The sequence below is a fragment of the Ahaetulla prasina genome, chromosome 1 (assembly GCF_028640845.1).
Source record: "Ahaetulla prasina isolate Xishuangbanna chromosome 1, ASM2864084v1, whole genome shotgun sequence".
Classification (NCBI taxonomy): Eukaryota; Metazoa; Chordata; class Lepidosauria; order Squamata; family Colubridae; genus Ahaetulla; species Ahaetulla prasina.
In genome coordinates this window covers 104,173,263-104,191,726 of record NC_080539.1, presented here as the reverse complement: position 1 = coordinate 104,191,726, position 18,464 = coordinate 104,173,263, and the positions used below count along the sequence as shown (strand labels likewise).

The 18,464-nt window shown below is 37.1% G+C and overlaps 1 protein-coding gene across 6 annotated transcripts in view; it reads left to right on the top strand.

The window, feature by feature from the left end:
- Positions 1-18,464, top strand: part of PDE7B (phosphodiesterase 7B) — a 243,017-nt gene that overhangs the window by 128,755 nt on the left and 95,798 nt on the right. For all 6 annotated transcript variants that reach the window (XM_058171300.1, XM_058171260.1, XM_058171253.1 and 3 more), the window contains exon 2: positions 7,431-7,491. In XM_058171300.1, the coding sequence (XP_058027283.1) occupies positions 7,485-7,491 (7 nt within the window). In that variant the 5' untranslated portion in view covers positions 7,431-7,484. The remainder of the gene's footprint in view (positions 1-7,430; positions 7,492-18,464) is intronic.

Genomic DNA, 18,464 nt, shown 5'->3' with positions numbered 1-18,464 from the left:
AACAAGAAAAACACAGACTTCAGAGGATAATTAGAACTGCAGAAAAAATAATTGCTACCAACCTGCCTTCCATTGAGGACCTGTATACTGCACGAATCAAGAAGAGGGCCGTGAAAATATTTGCAGATCCCTCGCATCCTGGACATAAACTGTTTCAACTCCTACCCTCAAAACGACGCTATAGAGCACTGCACACCAGAACAACTAGACACAAGAACAGTTTTTTCCCGGAGGCCATCACTCTGCTAAACAAATAAATCCCTCAACACTGTCAGACTATTTACTGAATCTGCACTACTATTAATCGTTTCATAGTTCCCATCACCAATCTCTTTCCACTTATGACTGTATGACTATAACTTGTTGCTGGCAATCCTTATGATTTATATTGATATATTGACCATCAATTGTGTTGTAAATGTTGTACCTTGATGAAGGTATCTTTTCTTTTATGTACACTGAGAGCATATGCACCAAGACAAATTCCTTGTGTGTCCAATCACACTTGGCCAATAAAATTCTATTCTATTTTGATCAAGCAGATGAATGTGATGAAACTAGTTTGTGTTAGTTCCTTCAAGTTACCAGCAAATGTCAACTATCACTGGAGACTTGATTTTAAAGTAGGAGAATATGACTTGAGTGGCATTCAGAATGGAGCTGTAGCTATAGCTTTCAGTTCCATTTCTGTAATTAGGATCTAAATTGAATGAATAAATAAATCCCAATTAAAAATCCCAATTAATTTGGAGGACATAAGAAGTGAATTGGGTAAATGAACAGAGACCAAGTCTATCAGTGATTCTTCACCTTAAAACACACATTCAGTTGGCCGCTGTGAAGAACAAAAGCTGAACAGAGTCTTTATTTAGCTGAGTTGGTCTTGTGCTCTTAGGTTAGGTGTATAAATTGGGAGCAACATTCTTTTAAAAGTCTCTAAATGTTTAAATAATTTAAAAAATATGTAAAAGTTATATTGTAAACTTTTGGGACCATACACAACTGCACTAGATTTTTTTAAGAAAAATAAAAAAAAATATAATACTTAGTTGGCAAACACAGTTTATTTATCAGAGGGAGTAAAGCAAATATTCTTACCTGTTGAATTATTGAAGGTGTCTTGTCTTCCTTCCTTTGAAGAATTTAATCATGTTGGATGTTTAAAGGGGAGGTAAATGCTGTCTTCTGTTTATTTTTTAAAGAAGAGCTAGAAAAAAAATAAAAACACATTCTCACAGGTTTGCATATGGCAACATTTATTCTTTTACGCTGATAAAAAGAATATTCAAACATATGTTGCACGTCTTTTTTTTATGAAAAGTTGGTAATTGAGTTAACCAATTTTGGGTGTTATTTTGGGGAAGAACACTACACTTTCTACGCTTTCCCAATTTTAGTTATTCTTCTCATTTAAACTAAACAAAGTGACTTGGTATTCCAATTTTCAGGAAAGCAGGCATACAGTATATGCTTCTTTTACAGCAGACACAATTTAGGGAGATTACTAAATGCCTTCAGTTTCAGCAACATTCAGATGATTATAATCAGCATTGGCAAAATGCAAACTCCCTTCTTGCAAAAATACCACTTTCACTATTTTGTGGTTTCATGAGAATCTTTTAGGAATGCATTACATTTTTCAATTCTCAGATTTTCACTTTTCATTTCAGTTACTAAATTCCTTGGGCTGGTTTACCATGTTGAAAATGAGAGGAATAAAATAATATTTGATTGTTAGTTTCACATGCTAGAACATCTTAGGCTGGAGGTGCAATGAGTTCTTCACAAATACTCTTCTGTTCAACGTAAATTGCCCATTTGGTCACATGCAGGCATCCTGCAAATATTTATAGAGAAGATCTGGATGCTACTGTATACAGCTTGTTGAATTTCTGTTATTTATAGATGTTGGTGCAGTTTGTTTAAATTGGTGGCCTTAGGCAAAAAACCAGAAGAATCTCAGTAAGTGTGATGAGATTTTTTAAAAAAAGCAAGAAAAAGATGATTAGAGATTTGATTCAGGATAGCAGATGTGGCTTCATCAGAATAGCATAGATTTTTGCAGTGTAAAATTCTGAGTCTGGGCTGCTAATATATATAGTGTGCAATTTGGCCTTCGTGTAGGATGAGGGTCATCTGTTTCTTTTTCTGATCAGTTGTTGCTTGTCACCACATAAAAAAAAATCATTATATTTTAGATTTTTTTTGTTTTGTTTAGGTACAGTAGCCTTCTAAAGTGTTAAGTTTGAAAAGGGATTGGCTCAAAATATTGTCCATTCCCCCACTTTTCCAAGCCATTCTTAAGCAAAGTGCCTTCCTTACTGGTGATTTCCATTTCCATTTCTGCAAACATTAAAAAATCTTAATAAATAATAAATACTAATGCTTGCAATCTAATTACATAGAAATTGGCAGTAATGTGAGAAGTTTCCAAACATCAGTATCCTATCTATAGTAAGGTGACCAACTTTTTTACAATGAGAAGGAGGACACAAATAAATTGAAGAAAAAAATATTGTAAATAAAAGAACATTTTATTCATTGCAACAATAATACAGAATACACTATAATATGATAAATGCATAATAAAAAACATTTGTAACAATAACATTTTATATTGTAATTATGCTTACATGCCTATTAATTATTTAAATGAGTACTTTTCCATTGAATGAATATTTTTTGTCAATGCATCATCTTCTAACAATATATTGGAAATATCTGAACAAGAAATATCCTTCATATTGAATTTTACGGCAAGTGCTGCAGCTAGAGTATCAACATTCAATCTCGATTTCTCACTTTTCCAAAAATCATTAGCAATTGAATAAATAAAATTAATTATTAAAACTGAAACAATAACAATAAACTTGTAAATAAAATTATACATATTTGGAAATTATTGAATTAATAAATGAATTAATCCAATTATTAATGAATTAATAAAATGTGAATTATTGTGCTCACCTGTGTATGATTGAAGATTCACTGAGAAAGAAGTGAGTCTAATGCATGTGTGTGTGTGTGCCATGTCGTATTTTGGTAAGAAGTTAACAAAGCCACTTACACTCGTGCACTCTTGCGCGCGGCACACTCAAAACAATTGTCTTGTGCGGAGCGCATGCGTCTCATAATCGCATCTCGCCGCACTGTACCAAGCCTTGATGAATCATGTCAAATACAAATACGTCACATCACACGCAACGGATCGGATCGGCATCTATCGAATACAGAGATTTACCGATTAGTCTTCAAATATCAAAGAGGACATGTAGGAGGATACTTTTCAAGAGAGGAAGAACTTACAAAAGAAGAACTGTCCTCCCTAAAGGAGGATGATTGGTCACCTTAATCTAGAGAGAGAAAGTCCCATGAAATCAAACCCATTCTGCTTGATCAAAGTGTTTCAGAACTTACTATCAACCAGGCCTCTAGAGATTTTGGCTGGATTTGATAATCATTTCTCTTTTGGCCATTAACTAAGGTAAAATCATTCCTATCTTCTCAGGATCAAACTAGAGCAAAAAAATCAGAGTGAGATCATGTTGTGTTGCATTGTTGAATTATTGGAGGGCCAAATCTTTTAGTTAATTTTTATTTGGGCATTAGAGCCAACAGATCCTTTCAGTGCTTCTTCACTTCTTGCTATTTTCATTATGTTGCAAAATAATATCTGGAAGAAATTTTCAAGTATATTCAAGACAGTCAGAAGCTGGGTACTAAAGGCAGTCAGATAGGCAGCAAAAACCTGTGCTGGCAGAAGCAACCTGGTACAGTCCTTCACTATTTCCAGGACACCCTCTGGGCCAAATCTAAGTACTCCACGGGCCGGATTCGAGCCCCAGGCCAAGAGTTTGACACCCCTACTCTAGGTCCTAATCTAGCTGGGCTCTTCCCTCCTATGGGACTACATTTGGCTTTGCAAGCTTCTTGCTTCTTGTCTGCCTACTATATGGACTTGGCTTGGTGGCGGTCTCCCCCGCCCAGGATTTAGCCCATCCTCACTTAACAACCCTTGTGTTCATTTGATGGTGGCATCAGGAATAGTAGGAAGTAGGTATCATTAAGCAAGGCTGTCTGACTTACAAGTTGTCACCACTTGCAACCATAAAGGGCAGGCTCCATTACCGTTGTAGGTTGAGGACTACCTGTAGTAAGCAGAGGGTATACATGTCCAGAATCAAATTCTTTAAAAAAAAAAATAATTTTATTTAAATTATATTATACAACTAAAACTAATACAAACTACAAAATATAAAAATACAAAAAGGAAAAGAAAACTTGTCACCGTCTCTTAAAATGCAATTAATCATTTCTTCATCCTCTATCACACCCCATTCCTTATAAACAATTTTTTTAAAGCCTCATCACTCCATCTTAATTAACAGAAATCATTAAGGGTTATCAGAAATAACAATATATCCATGACAAACTTAACCCTTAAACTCCTTCCTTTTACATTTATATTTCGCTTTCTATCTTTATTGTTCAAACTTGATCATTAAATATCAAATAAAAATTACTAGAAATAACAGCATTATTTACCACTACATTAGTCTCAAACAAATAAATGTAAAATGCAACAAATGAACATCGGCCAAAGGATCACGGCAGGACTGAGATTGAATCTGTTTCTCCCCATCCAAACTTATGGAGCAGGCATTGGGGCAGAACCAGGGGTGAAATCCAGCAGGTTCTGACAGGTTCTGGAGAACCGGTAGCAGAAATTTTGAGCAGTTCGGAGAACCGGTAGTGGAAATTTTGAAATAATTCGAAGAACCAGCAAATACCACCTCTGGGAATGGAGATTTTGCAACATCTTTCCCCAGGAGTGGGGAGGGAATGGGAATTTTGCAGTATCCTTCCCCTGGAGTGGGGTGGGAATGGAGATTTTGTAGTATCCTTCCCCTGCCACGCCCACCAAGCCACGCCCACAAAACCGGTAATAAAAAAAATTTGGATTTCACCACTGGGCAGAACATTGACAGAATCACTTGGCCTGTCTGGAGTCAGTTTGTACAATTGGTATCAACAGAATATTGATGGATTATCTCCTCACCTAATATTTTCATATAGATGCTAAACAGATGCTATCTGCTTCCATTACACTATTTTCTTGTGAATCTAAGATTACCTTCCAAAGTAAAAGGTAAAGAGATGGGTGGTGTGGGACAAACTTTCTTTCCATTGCATAAAATATTTCCCCCCCAAAACATTCGGTTCTTTTTCATTTTCACTTATTCTTTCATGGGAAACTGCACAGATATTCTGAGGCAATTCAATGTATATTTGCAATATATATTGTCCTCCTCTTGTTTTATATATACGTAATTTTTATTAAGTTTTAACAGCAATAAGAATTAATGCAAACTAAGTTAGAAAGAGAAAAAGAGAAACAAAAAGTGCAAAAAAGGAAGAAGATAAAGTAAAAAGACTGAGGGAGGGAGGGAGGGAAGGAAGGAAGGAAGGAAGGGAAGTCTTCTGACTTTCTTCTTAGTAGTTATAAGTATATTTATATTTTAACTAAGGATATTTTATGACTCTCTTCTTTGCATAGTCTAGCTAAACAGTAAACAGTAACAGACTTGGAAGGTTCCTTAGAGATCATCTAGTCCAACCCCCTGCTCATGCAAAACCATAAATCATAAGTTCATCATTTTTTTGTTTTAGGCAAAAAATTCATAGGGAGTTTCCAGTCACCAATAAATGTAGATATTGTCTTTTCTCTTATCAAACAAGTCAATACCTCCAATAGAGGAATGGTTGGTGAAAATGACAGAACTTGCTGAAATGGCTAATTGTCATTTTCACCGGCCATTCTTCTGTTGTAGGTAGTGCCAAATCTTTCCAACTTCAGGCATACAGTACAATAATCCTGCTGCAATTATTATGTAGAAAAACAGTGTTTCACGACAAATACATGCTTGATGAAAAATACAAATAAAATAAATGAATAAATAAAATAAAAAATTCTAGTTTCAATCAAATATTAATCTTTAAAGTCCTCGAAATCACTATATGTAGTTGAGCCTAACATTTTATAACATGAAGTACGTTTATACATTGTAGATAACTTTTATGGTGTGCAATATATAATATTTTAGCATCATTTCAGTCCTGAGTATCTATTTTTAATATAGGTCTTCTATACTAGGGCATTTTCTGCTTATTAATTTTTTTTAGAAGTACAAATGAAGAGGCTTATTAAATACTGTGAAATAAGGAAAGGAAAAAATGATTTTCTTAACCAAACAGTGTTGCACTTTGTAGCCAATTTCCTCCTGTGGTAAACCAGAATAAAATATATTGCATTCTTAGAAAATACTGAATGATCTCATCAGTGTAGAACCATGACTCCTATAACTTGCTGAGGGTTTACCCCCCCGCCCCAACTCCAAGGGAAGTCCAGAAAAATGTTCAGCATTATCATCCTAGAACTTCCAACATTTTTGGAAACTCAATGTTTTTGCAACTACTTTTTGTTTACATAAAGCCAAGGTCCCTTCCAACTCTGTTGTTTCCCGGGTGACTAATCTCGATTTGGACTTTCAAATCAAACTATAATCTAATATGGAAACTGATGAAACAAGTATGCAAGAGAAATGACCGTAACACTTTTTGTATTGTTTCATTAGGGAGAATTGATGGGACAGAAATTTGTTTACCAATTTAGCAGGTTGCATATAACTTGTCATTTTTTCTGTTTTATATGAAGCTCTTTCTCTGAGTGTGTGTGTGTGTGTGTGTATACATGCACAAGTATGAACTCAAGGCAATTTCATGTCTGTCTGTCTGTCTATCTCTCTCCATCCATCCATCCATCCAAAAACAGCTTTCATACATAATAATAGGGGTTCGTGGTTATATGATCCCTTTGTGTTACAGATGCTTCCACAGAATATATTGGTGCAATGTTGCTTATTACAAATCATATATGATCACAATATCTTGAGGAAACTTACATATACTTCTCTATCAGTGTCAAATAATTTCTTGATAGCAAAGTCATTTGGGGAACAGAAGTCTAATATGCATTGTAGTTCCACAGCACACATAAACAATATTTGCAAGGAAATACCTTATTAAACTTGTAGCTACTCAAAGTATCACATGGAGACATTAGACTTTCTAATCAATGGTCATCTATATACAAAACGAGGGGATTAATCCCATCGATACTTCCAGATTGGAATTTATTGTTTACAACTTACTAAAAATCAGAATAATTTATTGAGAGTTTATTTTATCTTCCACCATTCCGAAATACCAATCATTTTCTCATAACTCATAAATGATCTTATTACAAAGAAACTTGTGGCATTTGTTTCTTAACATTTTATGAAGTGTCATGTGAAAAACAAAAGCAACATGCTGTAGATTAAAGATGTCTCTGCCTTGTCTTGTATTGAATATGTTCCCCTTTTTTTCAGCGGTGTGGAGAAATCTCATTTGATAGCCCAGAGCAGAATGCCAGATGTGTTCGCATGCTAGGTAAGTGGCATCCATTCTCTATAAACTGGGTTTTGTTATACATAAGGTGAAACACGATTAAATGAGCCACTTATTTAAGAATATCTGCATTTTAATGAGGTTGGTTGGGAGCCATAATTCTTCTGACTGTATCATTGCTTGTAGTATTAACTGATACTGACACAAATAATGAATATACATGAGTATTATTGATTATATCAAATCTTCAGCTTACTTAGAAACTTGATACTGTGTTTCTGACTATTGGTTATGAAACCTGAATGAATGTTGTAAGTTGAGCACTACCAGTATGTCACAGGGCCAGGTTTATTTTGGATTTGGCTCTCCCTGAGGATATCTACCCATCCGACTAGACTGGATAACATGGGCTCACTCCAAGTCCTTTTTTTCATGTTGTCATATGGTGGGACCTAGGCAGTGAGGCCTTTTCTGCAGCTCATCTACCTTTTGGAATAGCCTCCCTGTGAATTACAGGTGATCCCTATTCTACTTGCTTTCTGAAAGGCATTGGGTCAGGAGTAGAGGGGAACCCAGCCTTTGTGGTTCTGAGATGGGATTGTTGTGGTCCTTTGTGGTTTAAAAGCAGTTTTTAATTTTTTTTTGTCTTTATCATTTACTCAGTTAATATTGGCCATCCAGAATAATTTTATATAAGATGGGGAGCCATATAAATGTTTTAAATAAACAAAAGAATCAGAACAAGGCTGACCAATATTTTTTTCATCACAAGATAGATCATTGTCTAGTATGATGTACCAATTATAAATCACCAAAGAAGAAAATGTACATGAAGGAAGAAAGGAGTAATGGAATACTTTGATCTACATTAAACTTCTGGAGAAGTGCTATACAATAAAATTCTAAGCTATTATTGAGTTAACAGAACAACAGAGTTGGAAGGGAGCTTGGCTGTCTTCCAGTCCAAACCCTGCTCAAGGAGGAGATCCTATACCATTTCAAACAAATGGCTGTCCAATCTCTTCTTAAAAGCCTCAAGTGATGGAGCACACACAACTTCTGAAAGCAAACTGTTCTACTGGTTAATTGTTCTCACTGTCAGGAATTTTGTCCTTAGTTCTAAGTTCCCTCTCTCCTTTGCAATTATTTTCCATCCGTTGCTTCTTGTCTTGCCTTCTGGTGATTTGGAAAATAGGTTGACCCCCCCCCCTTTGTGGCAGCACCTCAAATATTGCAACACTGCTATCATGTCACCCCTAGTCCTTCTTTTCATTAGACTAGACATACCCAATTCGTACATCTGTTCTTCATATGTTTTAGCCTTCAGCCTCCAATCACCTTTGTTGCTCTTCTCTGCATTCTTTCCAAAGTCTCAACATCTTTTTTATAATGTGGTAACCAAAACTGGATGCAGTATTCCAAGTGTGATCTTACCAGGCATTATAAAGCAGTACAAACACTTTATGAGATCTTGATTCTATCCCTCTGTTAACACAACCTAGGATTGCATTGGCTTTTTTGGTGGGTGCAACACACTACTGATTCATATTTAAGTGATTGTTCACTAGGATTCCAAGATCCCTCTCACAGTTATTACTATTGAGGCAGGTTTCATCTAATCTGTACCTGTACATTTGGTTTTTCTTGCCTAACTGTAAAACCTTACTTTTCTCTCCATTGAATTTGATTTTGTTAGATAGGGCTCAGTGTTCAAGTCTGTAGAGAGCCTTCTGGATCTTGAGCCTTTTGGGGTGTTGTCTACTCCTGCCAGCTTGGTGTCGACTGCATATTTATTGAGTTCCCCTTCTATTCACACATAAAAATCATTTATGAGGATATTGAAGAGTACTGGGCCCAAGGCAGAACCCTGAGGTACCCCAGTGCTTACTTCCCTCCATATAGATATAGTTCTCTACATATTGAGTGTGGTTGGTCAGCCAGTTACAAATTCATCTGGTGGTGATGCAGTCTATCTCACTTTTTGTAATTTACCAAGAAGTAAATTGTAATCTAAATTGTCAAATGCCTTACTGAAATCCAAATCCTCAGCATTTTGTTGGTCCACTAATTTAATCATTTTGTCAAAGAATCAAATAAGATTTGTTTGACATGGTCTGTTTTTGACAACTCACATTGGCTTCTGGTTATAACTTTGCTTGCTTCTAGGTGTCCACATATTTGATTATCTTTTCAGGATCTTCCTAGGTATTGAGACTGATTGGTCTGTACTTTCCTGGATCTGTGTGTTGTTTTTTTTAAAGAAAAAAAACCCACAACGGTTTCAACAGTCTTTGAGTACCTTGCTGAAGGCCACAGAGCAAAAGAGAGCATAAAAAGATGTAAGATACAGATAGGAGAAACATTAAATTAGAATAATATATTAAGATTATTACTTTAATGTAATTTTAATAATAATAACATTTGATTCCCAGGTTTAAAATAAATTGTTGTTGCTAGTTACGAAGTCATGTCTGACGCATCGCAACCCCATGGACAACGTTCCTCCAGGCCTTCCTGTCCTCTACCATCCTCTGGAGTTCATGTAAGCTCGTGCCTACTGCTTCAGTGACTCCATCCAGATACCTCATTCTCTATTGTCCCTTTCTTCTTTTACTCTCAATATTTCCCAGCATTAGGCATTTCCCAGCATCTTCTCCAGGGAGTCCTTCCTTCTCATTAGGTCGCCAAAGTATTTGAGTTTCATCTTCAGGATCTGGCCTCCTAAAGAACAATCAGGGTTGATTTCCTCTAGGACTGACCAGTTTGATCACCTTGCAGTCCAATGGACTCTCAGGAGTCTTCTCAAGCACCATAGTTCAAAGGCCTCATGAACAAAAAAGAGAAACATTCTTTGTTTTTTATATATATATATACTATCATACAGTTTTGCACACACATATGAAAAGAAGGCAGCAATGGGAGACAGAATGGGGTTGTACGAGCTTGAAGGAGTGAAACAAGGTTCACAGTTTATGTAGTTTAATCTGTTCTAGTTGAATCACATCAGGTGCCCTTGAATTGTTTCAGAAAGATTTGGAGGCAATTTGAAAATTTGATGGATTTTGTGATGAGCTCTGATTTTAGATTCTGAAACACTGGTGTGGCTTTCTTTGTGTGTACATGTGTGCTTACAATGAGTGAGGTTGAGGGCAAGCATAATCAACCAGTGAGTTGCACTGTCAGTGAATGAGTGAACGGTTGAAGGTCAGCAATGGATTGAATGAAATGAATTTGAGAAGGAAATACTGGACTTCATAGGAGGAACAGCAGTACAAGCAGAACTATACTGGATGATCGATGATCTTCATGATTGATGAACTGATGATCCCTCCTCATCCATCTCCAAAGGATGAGGCGATTGCAATCAGAAAATCCTTCAGGATAATTTTGCTGTGGAGTAGATGAATGATAGGTTTGCTAAAAATGCCTCTCCCCAAGTTTCTACAGGGCACCAATTGTAATCATTTCTGTCCTAACTGCACCTCTGTTAGCAACTTCAAGATAATAGGGCAATAATACTCATGGAGTATTAGGAGGATAATTGTCTCAGTTGGCACGAATTACAACAACAATATTGATGCTGGAAGCTGCATCTTTTGATCATGTGTCTCTAATGTAAAATAAAATCTTTTTTAAGCTTTCTTTAAAGACTTCAGAACAGTATATGGACCTTTCCTTTCTCTTGGTCCCCCCCCCTCCCCGAACTATGAATGTTTTAATTCAACTCTATGTAATGATACAATGGATGAATATTCATACTTTGTTTCTTATTTTTTAAAAAAAGTGGGAGCTCTTTTAAATAACTTTTTGTACAGTTACCTCATGGAAGCAGCATGAATTGTGATTCCAAACAAGCTCTGGGCTTTGGTAGGATAGGTAGCCATAGCAACAGGTTTGCCCAATACAGAAGCTGTTGCTTGTGTTTCTCTTAGTTCCCTCAAACAATTGTAACTCCTTCCATGACATGTTTGGGTTGCAGCTCCTCTCTGTCTGAAGAACTGCTTTCAAACACTTGGCACCTTCACTGCACATTTCAGGTGTCCCTTCTCTTTTTTATCCTCTAGATTGTGAAATAAACTCTCACTTTGTCTCATTTCATCTTATTTTCAGTCGCAGCCTTAAAATGCTGAGGATTTATGGTGTGTGCGTGTATGTGCGTGTCTGTGTGTGTGTGTGTTTTCTTATCATTCTCTTTTGTCAAGCTTTGGCACTCTTTTTCTTCTCTACAGGAAATTCCTACTGTATCTTTTGGTTTTTTTAAAAAAAATTAAACAAATAAGGTTGAGCTGAACTATTATCTAACTGATGTCTCTTCCTTTATGTTTGAAGTTGTCTCCTTTTATTGATTTGTTTTTCTTGCTGGAAAGAGGTCAAGAAATCAAGAAGTAGCACAGCTGGTTTGGAAAAGCAGCATATCTTAATAGGTAATCGTGTTGATTTACAATATGATAAAATCCTTGACCAGCAGTAAAATTTTGAACTGCTTCTTCACTCAAGATGAAGGATATTTGTGGGCCAGTTAATGGAATGATATAAATCAAGAACCGTAGAATATAAAATCTATTCCTAATGATCATAGCTGGGCTGACCTCACTTATCAAAACAGATTCATGCTGAACTTTCTGCTGGAAATTGGTATAAAAATAAAATAGTGCTTTTATGTATTGTAAATGCCCACAATTTCATATTATCAGCCATTATTAATTCTATATTTTAATAGTCTCAAAACATGGATGTCTTTATAGCCAAAACAGCTCAGTCCAAACCAAATAGGCATCAGTGGACTTGGAAAAAGCTCAAAATTTATAGGAGGATTTTTAAAAAGCTTTAAAAGAAATGGCAGACTTGGAAGGGACCTTGTAGGTCTTCTAGTCCAACCATGTACTCAAGCAGGAGACCCTCTACCAGTTCAGACAAGTGGTTGTCTAATGTCTTCTTAAAAAGGAGAGAAAAACTGGAACAAGCCAGGGTGCCATAAGTCAGCTCAGAGACATGACGTGCTAAGCATTGTGGAGGATGACAAACTGGTATGGCTTACAGCTTGAAAAGTTGTTCAAGAATATTTCTCATTAAAGTTTGCAGCAACTACCAGTCATTACTGTAATTACAATTTTTATACCTATATAAATTTGTATGCTTACTTAATATTATTCCATTTCACTTTCCATATTATACAAAGTGAAAAAAATACAAGCAGTAAGCAAAATACATAAAAGAGAGACACAGTTAGCCTCAGAGGCTTCCATGTGGCTGGAATCCAAAGAATATGAAACACATACTCTAACTTTCACTGGAGTGTCATGTTTTTCAAGATTTTAAGATTAAGTAGAATTTCCGATTTTTTTTGTCTGATCATGTGTTTTGAACATTGACATTTTCATTTCTTTTTTATTTTGTTTATATTTTCTGGAACACTACCATTTATTTTCTTAGACATTGGGCTTTTTTGTATCCAGCTGCTCATTTGCAGATCTTTGAAGTGGCTGGAATCAAAATATTTGTAGACACGGGGACTGTCTACAAAATTTAGGTTTGCTGTTTTGGCCCCACCTACTGCAGTCTTATTTGTCACAGTCTTATTAGCCATAGTTTTGCTGGCCCCTGGCAGGATAAACAGTAAAAGTGGATGTAAGGGAACTCCAGAAGTGCTGTTTCCAATCCCTATAAATTTAGATGTTAAATCTAGAAGAAATGCTAAAATAGTATCATACAACAGATCCTGAAATTCCTTGGTTTATGGCCTCCTGTACTGTTTCTTTATTTCACCAGTGAGGATAAATGGAATATTTTATACGTATACCTCTCCTACTTTTTCTAATCTGGAATCATGGGATTCTTATTAGCTGTTTCTGTTGTTGTTCTTCTTTATACTTTAGGTCCTCATCTTTCCTTGGTTGCCAGATGATGCCAGAAAGGAATAACGTTATTAGTCTGCGAACAAAAAATTAGTTTGCTGTCAAAGAATATTGGATAAATGAATTCAGAATCAGTGGAATTTTTCTCCCCACTAGAATGAAATGGCAGAGCTGTTGCTCTTTCTTAAATTGATGCCAATTAATTACAGATGTTAAACATTGAATAAACAGACATTCTGTATTGTGTTAGCTAATCTAGCCTGGCTACCTTTGGGTAACCTGACAATAATATCTATTATAGAGATGGGCATGAGCTGTTTCCCTCACGTATTATAAATTAATGGAGAATCTATTACAATACTATGTAGGACATCACAGACGAATACAAAGATATTTGTGTATATGTAGGAGGCTAGTGTCATTCTGTGATAGTGCAGTCTTTCTTTTCGGCTACTACTATTAAACATATTGTATCTGTAGATCAGTTTTATTGCTTAATGTGTACCTTACACATTTACCTACAAGAGTTTTTTCTCCCTCACCTGATGTTACCTGATGAATTGTATTGAACAATTCAAAGTTAGCCTGTTAAGCAGGACTGGGTACAATTACATTAAGCCATGCTGTGTACACTCTATCTCATTTATTGAGAAATGTTTTTATTTCATAAAAGTTCATTTCTTTTTCTTAATTGTTAACAAAATGACTAAGCCACTCTGTATCTTCCTTACATTCCACCTAGTCCTGTTACCTAAGTGATAGAAAGGAAGAAAGACAAAAGGGAACAAAAAACTGAACTTCTAAACCAGAAAGGATTGAGGGTAGTAACAAAACAAATCACTCCTTTATGGATTTAAAGCCAGATTTAATAGAATTTAACTTTGATTTTTGAAAAAACAAAAAGGTAGTAAGAAAAGGACATTCTGCAACAAAGACAGTACTTTGTATAACAAAATCCAGGTGTTTGTGTGTGGTTGTTCTCAGCTAATCCAGTATTTATAGATTGAATATCTAAAAAGGTGAACACAATAGAAGATATTTAGATATTTATAATTAATAAAAGTTAATTATTGATAATTATTAATTAATTATTATTATTATTTATTAATTAATTATTAAAATCCAATACTTAACAGCATTGGGGACATTCCTCCCAGATTACTTGCAGTAACCATGGCAGATAATGCCATGGCATCTGCTCACAAAAGGGGTTGCCTCTATGGGGGCAAATCTCTCACTCCCCCAACTCCTCTTGCCATGCCTTGGAATGCTCATCCCAGTCCAGGGAGGATTAATTACAAAGAAATTGAATGTACAATTAAAGAAAAGGAAAAGCACTTGTAGGCAGACAATAGGGACTCCACAGAGAATGGTTCTTGGTAACACAAGCTGTTTGCTTCATTAAGCCATTTGACAGTGAGATACAGGCCACCAGGGAGGTGAAAGTCGATAACTATTAACTTATTAAGGTCAAAGCGGGGAGCTTGTTAGTTTGCGACTCATGCTTAGTAAGCAAGTGGCAGGCTGCTCTGGAAAACAATAGAATAGGAATAGGAATAGAAGAGAGAAGAGAGAAGAGAGAAGAGAAGAGAAGAGAAGAGAAGAGGAGAGGAGAGGAGAAGAGAAGAGAAGAGAAGAGAAGAGAAGAGAAGAGAAGAGAAGAGAAGAGAAGAGAAGAGAAGAGAAGAGAAGACTTATTATAAGCAATCTCTTTCCTGGTGTTAAAGTGGGTCAATCACAGGATGGTAGCGGAAGACCAGATCTGACTCTCTCAGAACAAGCAAACAATGTTGTGGTCAAAAAGGTAAAAATGGACACCAAAATGACACAATTGAAGCTCCACTTGGTTTTTATGAGCAATGCCACATAAAAAAAAAAAACCAGGTCGAGCTTTGTTCTCAGTATCTCTGATGCCCTCTTGACTGGGGATACCCCAGTAATGAATAAAAATGCACTGAAGCAAAATTCAGTGACCATTCTTCATGTCCACATTATGACTCTTGTGTAACATATTTATTGTTGAGGCAAATTTTGCTCACTGGTTGGAGGGCGAAGGAGGTAACCTTTTTTCTTCTTATGAACACATGTCACTTGAGAGGGAACTTAGTCAAAAATTGCACATTTGACAAAGGCAGAGCCATTAATGAATGGTGACCAAGACATTCATCACTCACTCACTAACTCATTCACTCACTCACTCTGATTTTCACTCTCAGTCAACATTCATGAAGAATATAAAATAGCTTTTAGTGTGGATTTATCCTCATTTAACATGAAGGGATAAGTTCTTTTGGACATTCTTTCCAAAATTGTCCTTCAGGAACTTAGCCTCCCTCTTCACTCAGCCTCCTTTCTGATGTTCTTGATAATGAAGAGAAGATTGGAACAGCAATAATTTGAAACTTTCCTGCTCCAGAAATATTTTGTTCTTTTAATTTCTTGGGGAGAAAAAGACACATAATTCTTTGAAAATTCAAAATTACTCACAAAATGAGGAAAACCCCCCCCCACCTCATCTATCATTACTTGTGTGTTGGAGGGAGGGTTCGCAGGCATTAGTTCTTGGGAATATTGAAGCTATTGAAATGCCTGGAGGAAATGGTTGCAGACATCGCTGCTGGATGCCTTTGAAGCTTTGCCTATGGGTTTAGTCATTCCTTGGGTGTGGCTAACTGATTGATGGGTTTAACCTTCTTTCTAGGACTCTTCAACAAGGCTTCCTTCTTCTGTTTCTGCTCCTCTCCATTGCCTCTTCCCTTCAGTTTCAGGCCATCTAGTTTAGCATTCCCCCTTTCTCTTTCTCTTTCTCTTTCTCTTTCTCTTTTTTCCTCTTCTCAGCACAGATATCACTTTCTCTTACACCTTGCTCAGTGTTTCTTAACTGGAAAGCTTGGAGATGTGTGGAGTTCAACTATCAGAATTACCCAGCCAGCAGGCATGTTGGCTGGAGAATTCTGGGAGTTGAAGTCCCCCCATCTTCAAAGTGCCCAGGTTGAGAAACCCTGCTTTTACCCTCAATACCTCCATCTTGTTTTTCTCCTCTTTTTGTGTGGCTTCTTATAGAAGAAGGAAAGGAATGATGTGTGTTTACGGAATGCCTTTTTGAAAGTAAGGGTGGCTTCTGATTGTGAGAGAGAACGGTTGAAATTGTAGGGCTATCAGTTCTGGGTTGCAAATGTCCAAGCAGATGGACCTTGGCAGCCCAGATCTGGTAAGCTGAAATATATACAGAATGGCAAAAATCCATAAACATTTCCATGCACATTGACAGATGTGGCCATTTGTTTGAGGAGAATCTTAAGAATTAGTTTCAGTTCAGGGGTGATAGTCATTTACCTTCACTACCACTTCGCAAATGTGAGCTTGTGCGTGCGGGCGCTCATCCACTCGCATGAGCTACCTCTGTGCATGCGCAGAACTTTCTGCACATGTGCAGAGTGTCAAAAACAGGATGTAATGATGTTCAGGCGGGTTGGTGGAGACTCCCACAGCCGCCGCTACCGGTTCACCTGAACCGGATAGAACTAATAAATAATAAATAATAATATTTTAATTTGTATACCGCCCTTCTCCCGAAGGACTCAGGGCGGTGAACAGGCAGATAAAATATAAATACACACAATAATTTAAAACAACCCTTAAAAAACTGATTTAAATGCCCAAAACGTTAAAAACATACTCCCCTGTAAAATAACACAATTTTAAAAACCCATCCAATAAAAATAAAAATCAGGCTAGTCCAGCCATATGAAATAAATAAGTTTTAAGTTCGCGGCGAAAGGTCCTAAGGTCAGGTAATTGTCGGAGTCCGAGGGGAAGTTCGTTCCACAGGGTCGGAGCTCCCACAGAGAAGGCCCTCCCCCTGGGGGCCGCCAGTCGACACTGTTTGGCTGACGGCACCCTGAGGAGTCCCTCTCTGTGGGAGCGTACCGGACGATGGGAGATAGAAGCCGGCAGTAGGCGGTCCCGTAGATAGCCCGGTCCTAAGCCATGGAGCGCTTTAAAGGTGGTAACCAATACCTTGAAGCGCACCCGGAAAACCACAGGTAGCCAGTGCAGTCTGCGCAGGATAGGTGTTATGTGGGAGCTCCGAGACGCCCTCAATAACCCGCGCAGCCGCATTCTGAACTAGCTGAAGTCTCCGGGTGCTCTTCAAGGGGAGCCCCATGTAGAGAGCATTGCAGTAGTCCAGGCGAGAGGTAACAAGGGCATGAGTGACTGTGCATAAGGCATCCCGGTCCAGGAAGGGCCGCAACTGGCGGATCAGGCGAACCTGATAAAATGCTCTCCTGGAGACGGTCGCCAAATGGTCTTCAAAGGACAACCGGCCATCCAGGAGCACGCCCAAGTTGCGTACCTTCTCCATCGGGGCCAATGATTCACCCCCGACAGACAGCCGCATCTGCAGCTGACTGTACCGAGGTGCCGGCATCCACAGCCACTCCGTCTTGGAGGGATTAAGTTTGAGCCTGTTCCTCCACCACAACACCACTGTTTCAGTTGGAATTGACAATTCTCAGTTAATACTCCACAGTATTTATGTCTGTATTTTTCTGTCTACTAGGTGGGTGATTTGATTTCAGGGTCATCATCTTTTGGGATATATTTGGTACAATTCAATTACAATACATTTTGGAAAAATTACAAAGTGCACTGGACACAATCCATGTTTCTCCAGATCTTCTTTAGATTTAAGCTGCTCCTGAAATGAAATATTTAGGAGCCAGAAAAAACAACTGATTTTAATTGTTAACATACTGTCATAATTTTAAAGGGAAACAGGATTTGTAGAAACATAAATCTAGTTGTCTAATCTCATCTGCTGTCATTGGTAGAAAAACAAATAAAGGCCTTTGAAGTCTGTATAATAACTGTTACGGGGAAAAAACAGTACAATTATATTCTTGAAAACATTTAGACAAAAGTAGTTATTGGAAGGTTTCTATTTTACTTCAGTCAAGTATCTTTGTAGCACAATGGGAATATAAACTCTGGTAAGAGCAGTCATTTTAGCCATCATAACTGATTCCAAATGTGCACTAATAAACCAAAGAAGATGGGTTAAGTTATAAATGGAATGATATGAGGGACTAATGATACATACAAATGAGAAAAGTTATTGCTAGGCAGGAAGTTTATGATGCTACATACTGATACAAA